General features: G+C 37.9%; 1 protein-coding gene across 18 annotated transcripts in view; it reads right to left on the reverse strand.

The window, feature by feature from the left end:
* NTNG1 (netrin G1) overlaps positions 1–17634 on the reverse strand; it is a 346048-nt gene that overhangs the window by 70561 nt on the left and 257853 nt on the right. For all 18 annotated transcript variants that reach the window (XM_063599528.1, XM_063599527.1, XM_063599522.1 and 15 more), the window contains exons 4-5: positions 16843–17015; positions 4443–4469 (exon numbers count right to left, since the gene is read on the reverse strand). In XM_063599528.1, the coding sequence (XP_063455598.1) occupies positions 4443–4469; positions 16843–17015 (200 nt within the window). The remainder of the gene's footprint in view (positions 1–4442; positions 4470–16842; positions 17016–17634) is intronic.

Here is a 17634-nt window from a genome sequence, read left to right on the forward strand (position 1 = left end):
CAGAGACAACTGGCAAAGGCAGAGATATCAGCTCACACTTAAAAAAAAAAAAAAAAAGTGGCTTGACATTGTAAAGTCACCTGGGAAAATGCTAATACATGATAAAGTTAATTTGCTCAAGGTGGGCAATTGTCGTCAATAAAGATTGGTAAACTTATTGGATTTTAAAAAGACATTTAAGTAGGAGATTATTTCAGCTCCTCCATTGGAATATTCGATTTGTTCTTCAGGATTAAAGAGGCAGCTATATCCTAATGTTCATTCAATTTTAGGATAACCACAAGATTTCATGAATGTGAAATGCCATTTACACAAATATGAAATGGTTCTGTGATGAGGATACTGGGTACATGATAGTCCCAAAGGCATTTCATCTGGGACCTTAGCTTTCCTTCTAGAACATCAGCAAACAGTTCAAAATTAATGTAGCACACCATGCAATTTGCCTATCGCTACACTAGCCTGATAATTTTTTCCTCATTACATAAAACCTGATTAGTTAAAGGGCAATTCAAATGAAACTTTTATTTGGGGGACTTAGAAGTATTAAAGCAAAGGGGGAAAAAACGCAAACAAACACTGCAGCTCTCTGTATAACATGAATGCGATTATTAATAACCCTTGGGTGGGAAAATGATTAACCTTGTTATTTTCTTGACTATCCAGGTTTCTACAATAAATCAAGACTGCACAAAAATATTTGGATGCTGTATGGAAAACAACTTTTACCAGGTCTCCAACTGGCATAAAATGTTTTCAAGTATGAAAACATCTCTGGGCTTCCTCAACAGGCTCACAGATCCCTGCAGGTAGCACTTCCCTTGTTTAATAGTCTTGCCAATTACATCAAATTAGAGATGAATTTTTAACTCTGTGATGAAGACACTGCTTATTATAAGATAAAACAGGACAATTAGCTATTTCCCTTAAGTGAACTGTTGTTTTAAATTGAATAAGTTAGGGGTGGGGGACAGCAGAGGAATAGCCAAACACCTTCCTCAGTATTCTATGCTTCATGTAACATCATGCCAGTCATTTGAAAGTAATTTAAGGAAATACTCTATAGTCAGGTTCACAAAATGTTTACATCTCTCTTCTTTTGTTTGTATTATTTTAAAAATTCTATTTATTTCAAAACTCCAAGAGTTCGAAATGGTCTTCCTTGATGTGATCTTTGTTTTGTGGATAGCTTAACTTTAACCTCTGACTCATCTGTCATTCGGTTTTGTAAGAAGTGATAATCACCCACACAAATGTATTTGCACATTAGGCCAATTCTTGCTGGTCTAATTATGCTTTTTATAATATAATGTTTAACATAATTTGTGTAATCATTTGCTTTTCAGGACCAAAGATCATATGATATATATTAGAAGGTAATGATCAGTTTATCACTTGAACAAAAACACCCACACCAAGACAACTATTACTTTGGATTATCAGCAGCAACAAATATTCACTTGGATAAAATCACGAATTTTACTTATAAGTGCATAATACACTTTATTAAAAAATGCAATCTGAAGGAATTCCTACCACATCAGGTAAAGTGAAAACATAGATCATAAGGCTCAAAGGCTACAGATTTATTTTGGGATTCATTAATTGCTGACAATATCACCAGCATATTTTCAGCCATGGCCAAAGCAGATCAGAATGACTGAGTTCTAAGTCAAGTATCCTTAGGAATATGGGAACCCTATTTGTTAATAGATAGACAACAGCAGGTACAAATGACCTTAATGGGAAATTTGTTTCAAAAACATTTTTAGCAGATGATCGGAAAGGATGACCACCCTATCCATGCATTTGAACCTTAATACAGGCGTTGGCATTTTGAGATCTATACTGAAATTTATTAGGGCTCCAAAACCTTTAATCACTGTGTATACAGAATATGTATGTAAACTGATGGTTATATACATCAATAATCTACATCGATAATATACATCATTTATTTTCCTTGAGCTATGCTGTGATAATCGGGGTCTCAGGGGTGTTACATCTGCTATAATGGTATCTTTCTATATAGTTAGTGGAATTATAGTCATTGATTCCTTCTTTGGGGTAATGCAAAAAGCACTGGCAAACACCCATAACTTAGCTAAATATCCAAACAGCTTCCTTTTCTCTGGCTTGCACCTTGAAAACCCCATTCCCGTGCCCTCTAGAACAGGCAGTGTCATCTATGTGTGAACTCTTGCCCTTTGGAGAGGAAAGGAATCCACGAGTGCACACAAAAAGCAACTTATAAGCCCACAAAGAAGGAACTTTTGAATGCCATTAAAGCAGCCTAGAAGATACAATCACGTTTGATGGTTTTACTGTAACTCTTCACCTTAAAAGCCAGGCAACAGGTAAGCTAGTCATGTGTGATGTTGGGTGACCTCTGGAAGCTCTTACATCCTGTTTGCTGGAAATCTGAGAAAACACCCATTGCATTCTAAGCAGAACAGCCAGAGGCATATTGAAGGGAGAGTCCAAAATATCACTTTTAGTCAGAGGGTTTTTATTAGGAGTAAATTTTCCTAGGTTCTTGATAATAAAGGTTAATATATTTTTTTCAAAGGCACAAAGAAGCATCCTTTCAGGTCACCACTGATTTCAAAACAAAACAAAACAAAACAGAAATTTCCTGATTTGGTGTGTAAAAGGTCAACATCTGCTGATGCTCAGATATGGGGAATGTGGAGGCGGCCGAATGGGATGTCAAGTGAGCAGTACAGTTAGAGGGGCCATGCAACATACAACTGACACTCCAAACGGAAAGACACCCCAACGCCAAAGAACTACTTTTCCATCCATCCATTTCTGAAACTTTTGACAGGCCAGATCACTATAGCAGCCTCAAAAATCTGTGTCAGCTTGCTTCTACTTGCTTCCCTGTTGCACTAAAATGCACGTGCAAATGCAATTGTCAAGGCCTGAAAGGAGCACATTGTGGGGTATATATACAGTTAGGCAAATGCCAAGGGGGATACTAAAGCAGAAAAATTAGACTATTAGAGCTGAAGGTTTTCATTTGCAAGTTTTTAACACTGATGCTGTTTCAACAAGATCACAAAGAGGATGCTGTAGCATTAGGCTGGTATCTCTAAATGGATGTGAACACTACTTCTATTTACAAAGTGGCCAATTTTCATGGCATTTACCACATCTACTGCTTAACAAATCAGTGTCCAGGCCTATTCACAAGCTCAAGTAAACTGGGTTGATTTATAAATTGGGACACCTGACTGCGCATTTATAAGAAGCAGGAAGTTGCTTTATCCAAATTATCAGAGTATTGCTTTTTAGATGGATGCTGGGAATCGCAATCATTCAATGGCTATTTACACTGCGATCACCCTGCCTGGCACAGCACCTATGACACAAGCCTGTGAGGAGGTGACACTACAGTGAAAATTCTCTCCGCTTACCATGCGTAATCTTGCTTCCTCAGTAATTTATTTGTAATCAGTTACTTAGTAGTTGTTCAAAGATTTTAGCCATTAGAGACAAAGGGTGCAATGTATAAAAAATATTTAAAATTTTGCTCTGTAAAGTTACTGGGCATTTTCTTAATGCGAATTTCAGGCTTGGCATGAGGGCATCATTATTTTACACATGAAGCGGGAGCTACACCTGGTTCTCCCATGATAGCTGGAAGAAAGTTCTTTGTAGTGATACCGGAGAAGTGTTCTATAGATGGTTGAAGAGCGGTTTCTCTTCAATTGCTTAGATTCATACTAACAGATTTATTAAAGGAATTTCTAGTACTCTTACTCCCAAATTCTGCACATATTTTTTATACTCTTTCTATATCAAACTCAAAGCTAAGTAGTCAAGAAGACATAGATCATCGTATTTTAGGAAGGAGAAATGAATGTACAGATTCTCTTTTTCCTTTATCTCTCCAGAGAGACTACTGATCACAAATTTGCCTGTTTCAGGCCTTCACAAAACATAGACTTTGATGCATTAACAAAATTCCCTTCCCTTGGTATCATGGACTTTTTCTTGGGTTCTGATGCATATACCCAAGGCATTCATTGGCTTTCATTTTCTGCTTTTTAAAATTATGTCAGACATCCAAATCCAGTCTAAGAGAGAGAGTTCAATTTGTTTGTTGGTTGCTAAGTATGGATAAATAGGACTACTTATATTTTTCCTGAATGATGATTATCTAAGGAATTGCACCTGAGTCTAGGTAGCCCTCACTGGTTAAGAGTAGTCAGAAAAGTCATAGCACTGCCATGTTCATGGAGTTATGCACAAATAATCATTTTATCTGTGTTCTCACCAGATCTGTGCAGAAAACCAACACAAAAATGCAATTCACAAAGAAAATACCCTATTACATCAGAAATGGACACTGGGAAAATAGATCTGAGGAGGTGAACAAGAAAGCAAAGCTAGCCTAGACTTGGTTTGGTGTTTTTTTTGTTTTTGTTTTTACTTACTACCAATACTGGAAATACTGGGGATACCTGGAGAAAAAGAAAACAATAAAGAAAAGCTGTTAGCTATTTATTAGTACATAACATCTTTAACTTAATATAAAAATCTTAGAAACTTGACATTTGATAACATTCAGACTATTAAGAAATTAGCACCCACACAAAATACATGTGCACATATATATGCATATACACATTATACACACACACACACACACACACACACACACACACACAATTTCCAGCAATTGAAACCATTTTGTTTCATTCTAGAACTCCTGGGCTCATCAGAGTTGGGAAGTTAATACTCATTTTGGCATCTGGTCCAAGTAAGCTTTTGACATCCAACATTTTGTGTTTCCCTATAAGGTTAATGAACATTTGTATGTGGTTCAAGCTAGATATTAAACCAGGCTTAAGTTATGGGTACAGAGTACCAAATATACACTCTATGGACCTGTGCAAATATATTCACATATGCAATAGACCTTTTAAAATGTGTTATGAGATGCATGTGTTAGCTGTTGAAAATCACTTGGCATTTTATTTGATTAATTTCATATAACCATCATTTTTATTCTTTTACTTGTCAGATATGTGGATTAAACTCTGTAATAGAAACTCAATTGAGCAGAATAATTCAAGAATACATTAGGTTGTGCATATTGATCACGGACTTCATTGATTTTTCAGCTTTCACTTTAATTCACAAGTTGTGCTAAGGTAGAGAAGCCATTTCAGAATATGGCTGGACTTGGTATAAATGTGGACATGAATTTAGTCTGTATCTAACCCAGCAATATAGTGCTGTGGCCAATAGTCTGGGCTCAGAAGCCAGGCTCTCTGAGTCTGATGCTTGACTCCAACTCCTAAATTTTCACTGACCACATGACTTTGGGGCAAGTTGCTTATGCCCTCTGTAGCTCAGTTTTTTACCTCTTAGGGTTGCTGCAAGAGTTATATAAACTGATAGATGTAAATCACTCAGAGTATTGCTTGACAGGTAGTATGTACTAGGTCCATCTTTGCGATGATTACTATTATTGTTATAGCTCATTCACCAAGCAACATTATGATAGATGCTGTTAATTAAAAGCCAGAGATTTACATCTTCACCACTAATTTGGGTAGGAGAGCATGAGATGGAAATCAGACAGAACTCAGTGAGAATTCTGCTTTATACTGCCTTGCTGGGTGATTTTAGGCAAGTCTGCTAGCTTCTTTGCACTGTTTCCTCATCTGAAAAAGGGCTAATAAGATCTACTGCATAGGGCTGCCGTGAGGATCGAATGAGATAATCCATAAAAATGTCTGACACATGGTGTGCGGCCAATAAACGGTAGCTGTTAATGAGTTGTTCAGACTTGTTCTTCACATCATTGAAGTATAGTAACAGGTGGTAACTGTGAAAATCATTAAGGTTCTATTTTAGTATTTATCTTTGAACAACAGCCCTTGTTTTATTTTAACTAATCATTTTAGCTTGCTCGGAGATTTCTAGCTTTGTATTCTTTAAAACCTAAAACTATTTTCCTATTTTTTAGTGGGTAGGAGAGAATAAGAAATTAAGACTTACTCTGATTCTTTTAAACCCTGGAAAGAATGAAGTCTTAATTTTAGTTATTAGAAACACAAAAAATATCTTGATTTTAAATGCTCAGAATTTGTAGTGCTTCAGCTTAATTACTGATCAACCAAAACTAGAAATCCAAATTTCCATGTCCATGTTTTAGCTCTACCCTATGAATTTCAAGCTGAACGTGATTTCTGCAAAGGACTGCTGAATTCCTGACCTGACACTTCAGTAGACTACCTTTGCTGTAGTGTGACAGTGACTTGATACTGAATCTTTATTTTTTTTGCAAATCCTCTGTTGAGTGAGATATGATGGCAGCATCATAATTTTAGTATCAATTGCAGAAGTTCCAAATTTTTCCATGATTGAAAATCCTGCTACATTGCAAGGCACTGCTTGCCTGTTGTAATCCATCAAAGAGAATGGAAGTTGGGATGGCAGGAAGAGACTTTTCATGTCTTTACAAACTTACATGGTGCTAGAAGGCCAGGCATTATGCAAGGCAGAGATCTCAGGGTGTTTGGCACCATACAATGAAGAACAAAGCCGCAAGACTGTTTGATGCAGTATTTGCTGCAGCTGAATACTTCAGAAAGATGCAGAAATTTTTTCATTCCTTTAGTACCAGGGCAGGGGAGCAATGTTTGTTCCAAGTTTCCAAACCTCACCAAGCGAGGCTATTAGGAGATTCTGTTTTTCTCACAAAGATGTTTTCTATTACCTAACATTGGTTGCTTAAAATTCAGGCTGTTCCTCATTTTGTGGCTTACAATTTTTTGAGGTGCTGCCAGATGAGTCATTTTTTCTATTCCTCTGCTGTAAAATGGGAATTGCTTAGAAAAGATTTTTAAACTGCTCATTTGAATAAAGATCTTTGAAGTTGAAAATGTCTGAACACCAAGGGATGTCCACTACTATATTTTAAAATATCATTTTTTTTCTAATGCTTCTTATTTTAATGTCCAAATACCTTGTTTGTGGTTCTCCACAGATAAAGAATTGAATAAACTCATAAATCCACTAGAAAGGCTACAGGTAAGCCAGGAGAAATTCCTCAAACACTTGAGGGGATAAGACGAAAGGGCTAGAAATGAACTGCAACAATTTATTTCATGAAAGGTGGGGTATCTTTGGGGTTTGTGAGGAATGAATCAATGAATGCAATTCCATCTTACAACAAACAGTGACTATGTCTAAAAGCCACAGGAATGAGAGTCAGACTGTGCTTAGGAAAACTGTCTAGGCACATGTTGGCAGTTTTTTAGCATTCTCTGTGAATTGACAACTACCATGTAAAGAATATTATTACCTTTGAAACTGAGCTCAGAAGTTATTTATTTCCTTCCTCCTCCACATCCCTGATGTGAGTTAGCTACTCTCTCCTTTGTGATCCCATAGCATTTTGTACAGGCCTCCATGATCAATTTATCAACTTGTTTTTGCATTTTTTTAATGTGTTTGCCTGACAGATCTGAGGGCACAAGTTCCATGTCTTGTTCCCTTCTGCACCTGTTGGATCTGCCTGGGACAATGTCTGATGACATAAGAGTTGCTCAATGTATATTGGATCAGAAAATTTATTACTTATTTCCATGAAACTTCCTATCATTGTGAAAACATCACTTTTTGGTCAAAGGGTGATTTTATCCCCTATAAAGTGTTCCACTGAGATTTCTCAGAGTTCAGGATTAATGGATATTAATTGTTAATATTAATAATACATATTGTCTTTGAACACATGCAACATTCTTATAACAAGAGTTAGGCAATGTACAAATTCCTTTTACCACTTTGCCTTCCATGAAACTCAGAGCTCAGTTTGATGCTCAGCTGGGGAAACTGTTTAGCATTTAATGTTTGGCCTATTTTCTTTCTATTCTTTTTCTCAGATCTTCTGTTTAAATTCTATTTTTTGATACTCTCATTTGTATTTGTCTTTTTTCCTAACACACCCAGGGGCAAGTGCAGACTTTGTGGGACATAAAATGTGTACAATTCTGTGACTTCTCTTTAAGAAAAACAACTTAACATTAAAATATAAAATTATACATATATATATATATATATATAAATTAAGAAGGAGTTCAGTGAGGGATCCTGAAGTTTAAGCTTCATTAGCTTAAATTCATCTCTGGAACAACCTCAAAAATACTTGGGAAAGATAAAGAGATGACAGGTAAATTAAAAAGAACGGAAGGAAGGAAAGATACTAGATAAGTTAATTCAGAAAGAGTGATAAAAAATGAAAGCTGAAAGGGATTTAAGGCATCATCTTCTTCAGCCCTTTCATTTTATAGAAGAGGCACAAAGAGACTCAAGTGCCTTGTCCAAGTCCATCCCTTTATAGTCAACATCGGAACATGTAACTTCTAGTCCCTGTGTGAGGCATTGTTAAATTTGTGCAGAGGAATGAAGCACAGGTGTGCATGAGGTTTTGTTTTTTTTTTGACAGAGTCTTGTCATCCAGGCTGAAGTGCAGTGGCTTGATCTTGGCTCACTGCAACCTCCACCTCCCAGGTTCAAGCAATTCTCCTGCCTCAGCCTCCCGAGTAGCTAGGATTACAGGCACATGCCAACACGTCTGGCTAATTTTTGTATTTTTAGTAGAGATGGGGTTTTGCCGTACTGGCCACGCTGGTCCTGAACTCCTGACCTCAGGTGATCCACCTGCCTCATCCTCCCAAAGTGCTGGGATTACAGGTGTAAGCCACCATGCTCGGCCCCGGTGCATGAGTTTTAACAGAAGTTTCTGCAATTAGTACTATTTTAATAATAATGCTTCTTCTAGAATAGAAATGTCACTTCAACCACAGAAATACATATGTGTTGAGTAAGCTAAAGGGCTATTATGCTACTATACGCTGAAAAAATGAGAAAGCACTTGTCTTGCAGGTACGTGCAATTATTCTTTCCTCAATCAGCCCTTACTTCTCCCACTTATGTTTGTTTTAAAGATATTCTGCTGCAATTAGGGGGGTGAGAACCTAGTAGAATTATACAATATAATAATGTGATGTTTTCTTCTTTTTAAATAAGTTTACTACTCCCCCAACCAAGTAAATAGCTTAAGGGTACACTGTTATGCTTAAGGAAGTCAAAATGATGATTTCAAAAATAAATACCCTCCTCTTCAGAAGCTGATTAATACAGTGCCATAACTCCTTTTGAGAATCAATGGAAGATTCAGTGGCTTTTCATCAGGAAGGAAGCAGAAGGGATAAGGATTTGGCATGCTTCAAATTGAGAGGAAAAATTACCACTGTTGTGATAGATGGTTTGAAAAACCCATCAAGTGGGTAACTAGATCTTATAGCCAGACTGCAGCCATCAGGAATTCTAACTCCAAAAAAACTTCTTCAAGTTGAAGAAAACGCAGATAATGAGTAAGAAAACATTCTGCAGATTCATTTGTATTGCAGAGGAATTACTTCCAATGTTCTTCCAGTCCTGGCCCCTAGTATAAACTGCTGTTGATAGGAGATGCAGTGAGTTGTCTCCCAGAAACTTGAAAGTGAGGGAAATAAGATCACCTTCAAAGAAGTATGCTGTGAAATCATCATATAAATGATCCAAGCAGAAATGGCTACAGTCATCTTATAGCAGTAGCAGAGCTTGGGGCCTGAGTGTGTGTGGCAGACTCAACAGAGGTGACATTAGCCTCACTTACCATGTTAGCATATCTGAAGAGTGGAAGAACTAGCTAATCAGAAGGTGGAAGCCTCACAAAAGGAGCATCCTGACGCATATGGTGACAGTACCATCCTAGCATGGTCTCAAGAGTGGGAGTGGTAACCCGCAAACTTTCAGACCTTCAGTGTCCTGTTGGCATGAAGAAGGCTGACCCTGAGGCAGGATGGATGGGTCAGGATGTTTCAGCCCGATGTTATTAACATTCAAGTCATTCAAATTTCCTGATCCCATGCTCACCAAGCAACCTCCTGATTATTATCTGGCTCTGCACATAGACTTAATTACAGGAAAGATAATACACTGGCCATAAGGACTTGAATAATCTGAACACCATGACAGTTATTTCATATTGTGGTTGAATAGACAGGCAGTTGGCCACAATATATCTCCCTACATAGCTGCTGTCTCCAAGGGGAGAATTTGCTGCTTATGTGCTGGGTCTCAGGGAAAAGATAATGACTGTAGCAGGTAATTGCACTGCTGCTTACTACGTGGCTGGCACTGTCTAAATGCCTTACATGTACTAATTCATTTAATTTTTATGACCATCCTATGACGTCAATAATCAGGCTGATTTTACAGATGGAGGAAACTCAAACACATAGAAGCTGAGTAACTTGCCCAAGATCATCTCAGTCTGTTGGGAAGGAAACTGGAGCCCAGAGTCCAGGTACCAGAATTCAGGCCCATCGCCACCGTTCTATACTGTCTTTCCATTTATTTCAGGCCCTGAACTTTATTATTCAGCCCTCAAATTGAAAAAAAAAAAAACTATGAAAATTAAAATTTTTTTCAACATGTACCTGCAATATGACCTACTGTGATCTGAATTAACTTGGTGGCAAAACTGTACTGGAACTGGTGTGAGGGTATTATTTATAGTCTTACTTCATCCCAGTTGCTGAGAATAATCATGTTTGCTGTAGACATATTAAAATGTTTGATTAAATGGTGTTGCCTAATATTCTGCTGTGGGTATTGTTGTAATATATGTGCACTGTATTACCTTTGTAAAATCCTAAAGATGTTGAATTCCAAATCATATCTGGTCAGATGAGGGACCACAGACCATAGATCAGTGGTTGTACCTGAATAACTTGGTATTCCGGTTTTCAACACTGGGCCTACAGCTTGGTCATACACATATGTGGAAGAACCTCTCTTACTGTGCTGACAAAATTAGGGTTCTGAGCCAGAAAGGCTGGTAGTCAAGCCACCCAGGCAGTAAATAACCCTCGGGGAGGCCTGTGAAAACCCGCCATCTGATATGCTATCTAGATGGTTCGATTGGCCATGAGCACCAGTGAGACTTTTTCCCATTAAAGTTCCTCCAAGAACTCAGATGGTCTCTCCTGTAGGAGATTGAAGGCTCTTGTGTTGGAGCTGGTGACCTGTGAAGGCCACATATTCCAGGAGATACAAGAATATCAATGGGAAGCCAGTGTAGCCACATGCACATTACAGGGCTATTAGGTTTACTTATCCACTCACAAAAGTAATTCCACAAATGGGCTGGGCGTGGTGGCTCACACCTGTAATCCCAGCACTTTGGGAAGCTGAGGCAGGTGGATCACCTGAGGTCAGAAGTTCGAGAGCAGCCTGACCAACATGGTGAAACCCTGTCTCTACTAAAAATACAAAAAATTGGCTGGGTGTGGTGGTGGGCACCTGTAATCCCAGCTACTTGGGAGGCTGAGGTGGGAGAATCACTTGAACCCGGGAGGCAGAGGTTGCAGTGAGCCAAGACCATGCCATTGCACTCCAGCCTGGGCAACAAGAGCAAAACTACATCTCAAAAAAAAAAAAAAAACATATTCCACAAACATTGATGAAGACCAAGAATAAAACATGGACCTATTCTTAAATTTCTCACATTTTAGTTCCTATAATGAGACAGACCTAAGTTTAAATCTTGCTCTGTCATACATTAGCTATGGGACTTTGGAACAACTTAACCTTTCTGTGTCTGCATTTCCTTATCTGTAAAATGAGAAAAATAATAGTACATATCTCATGGGGATATTGTGGGGATTTAAACCAATAAAGAGCATAAAGTACTTTATGAAGTGTAAAAGCCTGTAGTAAATTTAATAAATGGTAGCTATCATTATTATAATAATTTTGGCTAAAGATAGTTGACCAGTTGTAAATCTACACACATTATCAATATTTGAGAGAGAGACAGAAGTAATTGATTTTGCATAGGAGAGTCTAGGTAGGCTTCAATGAGGCATTGAGGAGCAGTCTTGAAAAATGAGCAGAATTTCAATATAGAGTGAAGAGAAAAATGCTTTAGGGGAAAGAAATGAATTTAGTATCTAGCATATTGACTTTGAGATCTTTACTGACAGCTGAAAAATTTTTCTGAATTTATTAGAAAGATTGAAGTTAGAATTGGTTGATTACTACTAAATCAATAGTACTAAGATCTAAAACCACAAGAATAGGCTAGAATGTCAAGAAAAAATTGTAGACTGAGAACAGGCGGGGTGGGGAACATGGAGATTTAAAAGACTAATAGAAGGGGAATCTTTGAAGGCAGAAAAATAACAGGCAGAGATGAAGGAAGAGGGCAGGTTTAGAGAAAACTGACTTGTTCAAATAGGCATTGAAATGGAGCCTAAATCCCAGTGGAGGACAGAGAAAGTCATCCAAATTTAACTTGATCAGCAATACAGTGCAATGTGCAGTCCTCAGAGTCAAGACCCACCTGGATTCAAATCCTCCCTTTAACCCTTTCTAGCTGTGCAAACCTTAAACAGATCTTTTTCCTCTGAAATCACAATATTCCATGTGTTTAAAATTAAAATAGTAGTATTTGCCTTGTAAGACTATTTTGAGTTTAGAATGGACTAATGTATATAAAGCACTTAGGAAATTGCCTGGATAAGGACACATACATGTGTACACCTGGGAAAATATAAATTGGTCAATGCAAACTTGATACCAGAGAAAATAATAGAACAATCATCAAATTACCTTCCATCACTCAGAGGAGCCCTAGATATTGTGTAACAATTCAAGTTAGATTTATGAACAAATAATGTCAAAGTCAGACCAATTTGATTTTCTTTCTTTGAAGACTATTAGACCATGTGGGTAAGAGAAAAGGAAAATATTGAATACAGCTGAACTAGCTCAGTTTTCTGTCTATCTCCATGACATTTCTATGGCTAGGCTGCAAGAAACTGTTTAGCTCAGCATGTCCCCATAAGAGTGTTTTATAGAAAGTTATTGAATGGTCCATGAAGCAAATAAGTTTGAGAAACATTGGGTAAAATAGGTTGCTTTATTGTAGGACTTTTCAAATGTTTCTATTATAGTAATGTAATATGAATAGTCAGTATGGTATACAGCATTTTTCAGACTTATCTGGCCATGGAGTGCTTTTATGGGTCATAGAACATAGCCAGAGAAGGAGAGGTATAGGTATAATATTATATTTGCTGAAGTTAGGATTACTACATAGTGATTATTAAGCTTTTAGCATCTATATATAGAAAAACATGTGTTATTCCATAGGGATCAGAGTTTAAAGAGTTATTTAATACTTTTATTCATGAGCTGGACAATGGGGAATCAAGAGAATCATAATTAAGCATGAAGTTGGACAGAATTGCTATTACTTGGAAGACAGAAATAAAATTCAAAGGACATCCAAAATAGAATTCTATCAAAAAAGAATGAAGATCAATAAGGAGAAGAAAAATGTCTTTTCTATAAAACATAAGCTTTTTAGAAAAAGAAAGAAAAGATTTTGATATACATGTGCATGGCTTTAAAAGTCCAAGAAAACACACTGGGTCTTGAATAAAAGCATGATGAATAAAAATATCACAGAAGTTACTCTGCCTCTGTCAAGTTTATTGTCATGAAAAGCGTAGGGAAATGTGGTGTGTCTCACAGACTGGGGTGGCTATATTTTAGAATGTTGGCCTTCTGCACACTTCTGCTTAGCTCTACATGTTTCATACAACAGTGGTCTTGAACTGCTCCAGAATAGAGGACCTCCAAAGCCAAATGACTCCCAGCAAGTTCCCATCTACGGTATCCCTGAGTGGTGGGCTGAGTGTCTTGGGGAAGAATATTGTCATTCCCTGACTTAATTTAAGACCTCCCAGTTGTTCTGTTAAAACTTGTGAAGGTGAACAGAAACTGACCATCCTATTTTTTTTATTATACTTTAAGTTTTAGGGTACATGTGCACATTGTGCAGGTTAGTTACATATGTATACATGTGCCATGCTGGTGCACTGCACCCACTAACTCGTCATCCTATTTGAAAAATATCCTGGCTACTTGATATTCTGCTAAATCTAGAGATCATCCAGGATGAGTGGCATTTCTAGGTCCCTGAAAAGTTGATTTTGAGGGACCAGAAGTTGTAGCTTTTGTGTTCTTATGTTAGGGGATGATATATCCTAAGTATCCCTCATAGATAACTGACTTGTAACGTACCCACTAGAGTCATGTGAGTGCGTGTGTGTGTACTTGTATGCATATGTGTAAGAAAAAGCCAATATGAAGTGAGAATCATAAAACTGCTGAAGGTCCTGTGCTTGGCTGGAAGTACTACACTAATGAATTAGAGGACTTCCAGAGCAGGCAACCAGGTAAAGGACATGAAAACATTAGCACATAAGAATTGGAGTCGATAATGGTTAACCTGGGGAAGACATAAAGCCAGGGTCGATATACTTCCTTTACTACTTAAAAAGAAAAAAAAAAAAAGGTTTGATAAGAAGTAACTTTTATACCAGTTAAAACTGTCCAACAATGGACAAGACTGTCTTATGAAAAAAACTAAAAATAAATTATTTTTTGAATGCTTATTTTGTGACAGGTGTTAGGCTAAACACATTACATGAGTTAGCTTAGTCAACCATCTAAAAATCCACAGGAGGTAATAACTGTTATTATCCTCACATTAGAGATGGGAAACAGTGTTGGAGAGGTTAGCTACTTTTTCAAGGTCACATAGCTAGTAAATGGAGAAACTGGGATTCCAGCCTGCAGTCTGTGCACTAAACTACTAAATTGCTTACTTCCATCCTCAGATGCTTTAAAGCAGAGTCTGATGTGTCAGAGATTTAGTCAAAGGGGTTATTCCCATTGCAAGACTGGACCACTGCAGATCTGCAGATAGTTTCTAAAACCCTTCATCTAATTTCTGCCATGCTGATGATTGGAATATTGAATTGAACCCCTTTGGACACTGGGTCCATCCATCACCTACCTATTTTAACATCAATGAGGAAAAACGTCCAAAATGTATAGAGAAAACCAGTAAAACTAAGGGATAGGTGGACAATTGGACCTACAAGGAAAACTGAAAGAAGTTTCATTCCTTTGGTCAGAAACTGACTTGGTGATCTTCAATATGCAAAGGATTCGGGGTAGGAGTCATTTCCATGATGATTATAACAAGAGAATAACAAGAAATCAATTTCAATGCGAAAGCTTGGATGAAACAAGAAAGTCTTTCCAGTGAAAATGTCTTGAAATAAAAACCTCAAAGTACAGTTATGGGTAGAAGAACAAGGTCACGTTAGAATAGAAGCTGAGGACTTCAACAGCAGCCTTCCCCTGCTGCCTCTCCAGTGGCCTTGGCAAGCTGACCTGCCCTGAGGACAAGCCAGAATACCAGGAAGTGTTTGTGAACATCACACTCTTCCAGCCTTTTCTACTAAAGAAGGAGCAGACATTAAAGAGGAAATCTGAGCCATTTTTACTTTAGGAAAGCTTTAAACTAAATTTGACAACTGGGGTCATAGGAGTTCTTAGGTAGCCAGCCACAGGGTATTGCAATAAATAACCTTGCAAGATCCCTTCCAAATTCATGAGTCTGTGGCCCTCAACAATTGAGGAAAGGCCACAGAGTCTCCATCAATAAAATCACCTTGAAACATCCACGTTTCTGCTGAACAGATCATTAATGTATTAATTTTAGGAGCAAGAAGTCAGTTTTTTTTCTTTAACACTGAAAGCAACTGAATACCCTTACAAAGAGGGATTTTTTTAAACCTTTTGAAGGATTTCTTTCTGCTTCATAGAAATGTTATCATAATTTCATGCCCCCATACTTCATGGCTTGTTACTTGGCCCATCACTCTTACTTTTAACTTGATAAAGTCCTGGTTCCTATGATACTAGTTCTTGGGTTTGGTTTCTCACAGCTGCTGCTTTGAAGTGCCTGATAACATTCTTACCCTTCTACGGAACCAGTGGCTTCTCAAGTTCTGATTCTCCTGTGCTCACTGTCTGGCTGCTTCTGTTAGTTCTCACTGAATGGGGACATTCTAATCTCCCCCTTTCTCTACTTTTTAAAGAGTGCAAACCTTGGGCTGTTGCAGGTAGTTAATTGGTCCATCCATGGAATTGGGCAAATTATTCAGCAAATAATCACATTTCTCTGTGAGCATGTCAGAGCCTGTTTTCCTATGGGGAATCAGGGATTTCAGTGGGGGCACACAGATGGTTTCTGTAAACGCGGATAATGCTTGCACTCTTTCACATGCGTAGAAAAATCTTTTCTCTTAATGTGGTCCCCACAGGCCTACAGTCATGCTCTTTATCCAAAGGGGGCCTCTACACACAGGATCCAAAGCAGGTATGTTTCAATTGCTGGAGTTTGAAAACAGCCAAACTTTTCACAAGGCAAAGTTAGGTCCTAGCTAAAACTGTAGTGGGGAGAAATATTCTGGACAAAGCATCTCTCAGGATACTCAGTAGGGGAAATGGGGCTGTAAACATTCAAATAATTTCTGTAAATTGTTTATGGCTAAAATTAAATTAGGATTGAGAGTTTACAAGGCCTTTGATATTTTAATAGGAAATTAATTTGGGGGAGGAAAAAAATCACCTCCTGTCTCATCCACTTATAAAAAATTCCTTCTGTGATGTCAAGTATCATTTCCCAACACATTTGATGTGAATGTTAGATGACTGAATTTTACTGATGATCAGAGTGCTAAAAGATGTCTACATGAGGTAAGATAGGGACTGAAACTTTCGCTGCACTTTAAAGAAGAATGAGACAACTGGTAAGAGGAATAAAATCACAATTGTAAGCAAAATTGAGAGGAACTATCACCTCATGGTGCACAGAATATGCTGTTACCAAGCAAAGTTACTCACAGGTATTTGCAGTGCCTTTGGGGATGGGGAGATAGGAGCCTGGACTCCAAGGTCGGCCCTGATAATTCTTCTTGCATTTCCCACAGTCTGGACCTGTAGTGTTGTGCTCACATTCGCATGTCAATTTGCTGTTGTCATACACACATACAGTGGCATGGAGATTACACTTGCACCTGGGCAGAGGAGAGACAAAGAGTTCATTGTCAGATAAGTTGGTCTTGGTGACCACTGAGGCTTTCCTGATTTGTCTCCTCAAACCATGCAGTGCTTTAGTGATACACAGAGGCATTTAGTAAGAGATAGATTTGCAGGCCCAACCCTCAGAATCTTCCCCAAAAGAGCCGTTTGCAGGGGGCAGGGTTGGTACAATGTAGTCTGTCCTTACACTGCACATTGAGAAAGCCGAATAGCAGTCAAGTCAGTGGGGGCCTGAAGCTCCCGCAAGATAACTGTGCTCCAAAATCAAGGGGTTCCCAACAGGTTCCAAAATACTGTCATTTAGGAAAAGGTCTTTTTGTGATATTAACAAATCTATGACAATTTCATCTGGGCTTCGTTTGGGTTTAAAGAACAATGTTATCTTTTTTCTTTAAATCGTTAAGACAATTCTTATTTGTTTAAAAAGGAAGATAACCATTAAAATAATTTGCTATTCAGACTTATTCTTAGAAACCCAAGAAATTATAATCAAGTGTTCTCATTCTGCACTCTAAAATGACATTTCCTCAGATCAGAAGAGATTTTCCACCAAGGCTGCTAACAGACCCAAAGTGGGGTGAGACACAGTAATCC

Source organism: Pan paniscus, chromosome 1 (assembly GCF_029289425.2).
Source record: "Pan paniscus chromosome 1, NHGRI_mPanPan1-v2.0_pri, whole genome shotgun sequence".
In the NCBI taxonomy this organism is placed as follows: Eukaryota; Metazoa; Chordata; class Mammalia; order Primates; family Hominidae; genus Pan; species Pan paniscus.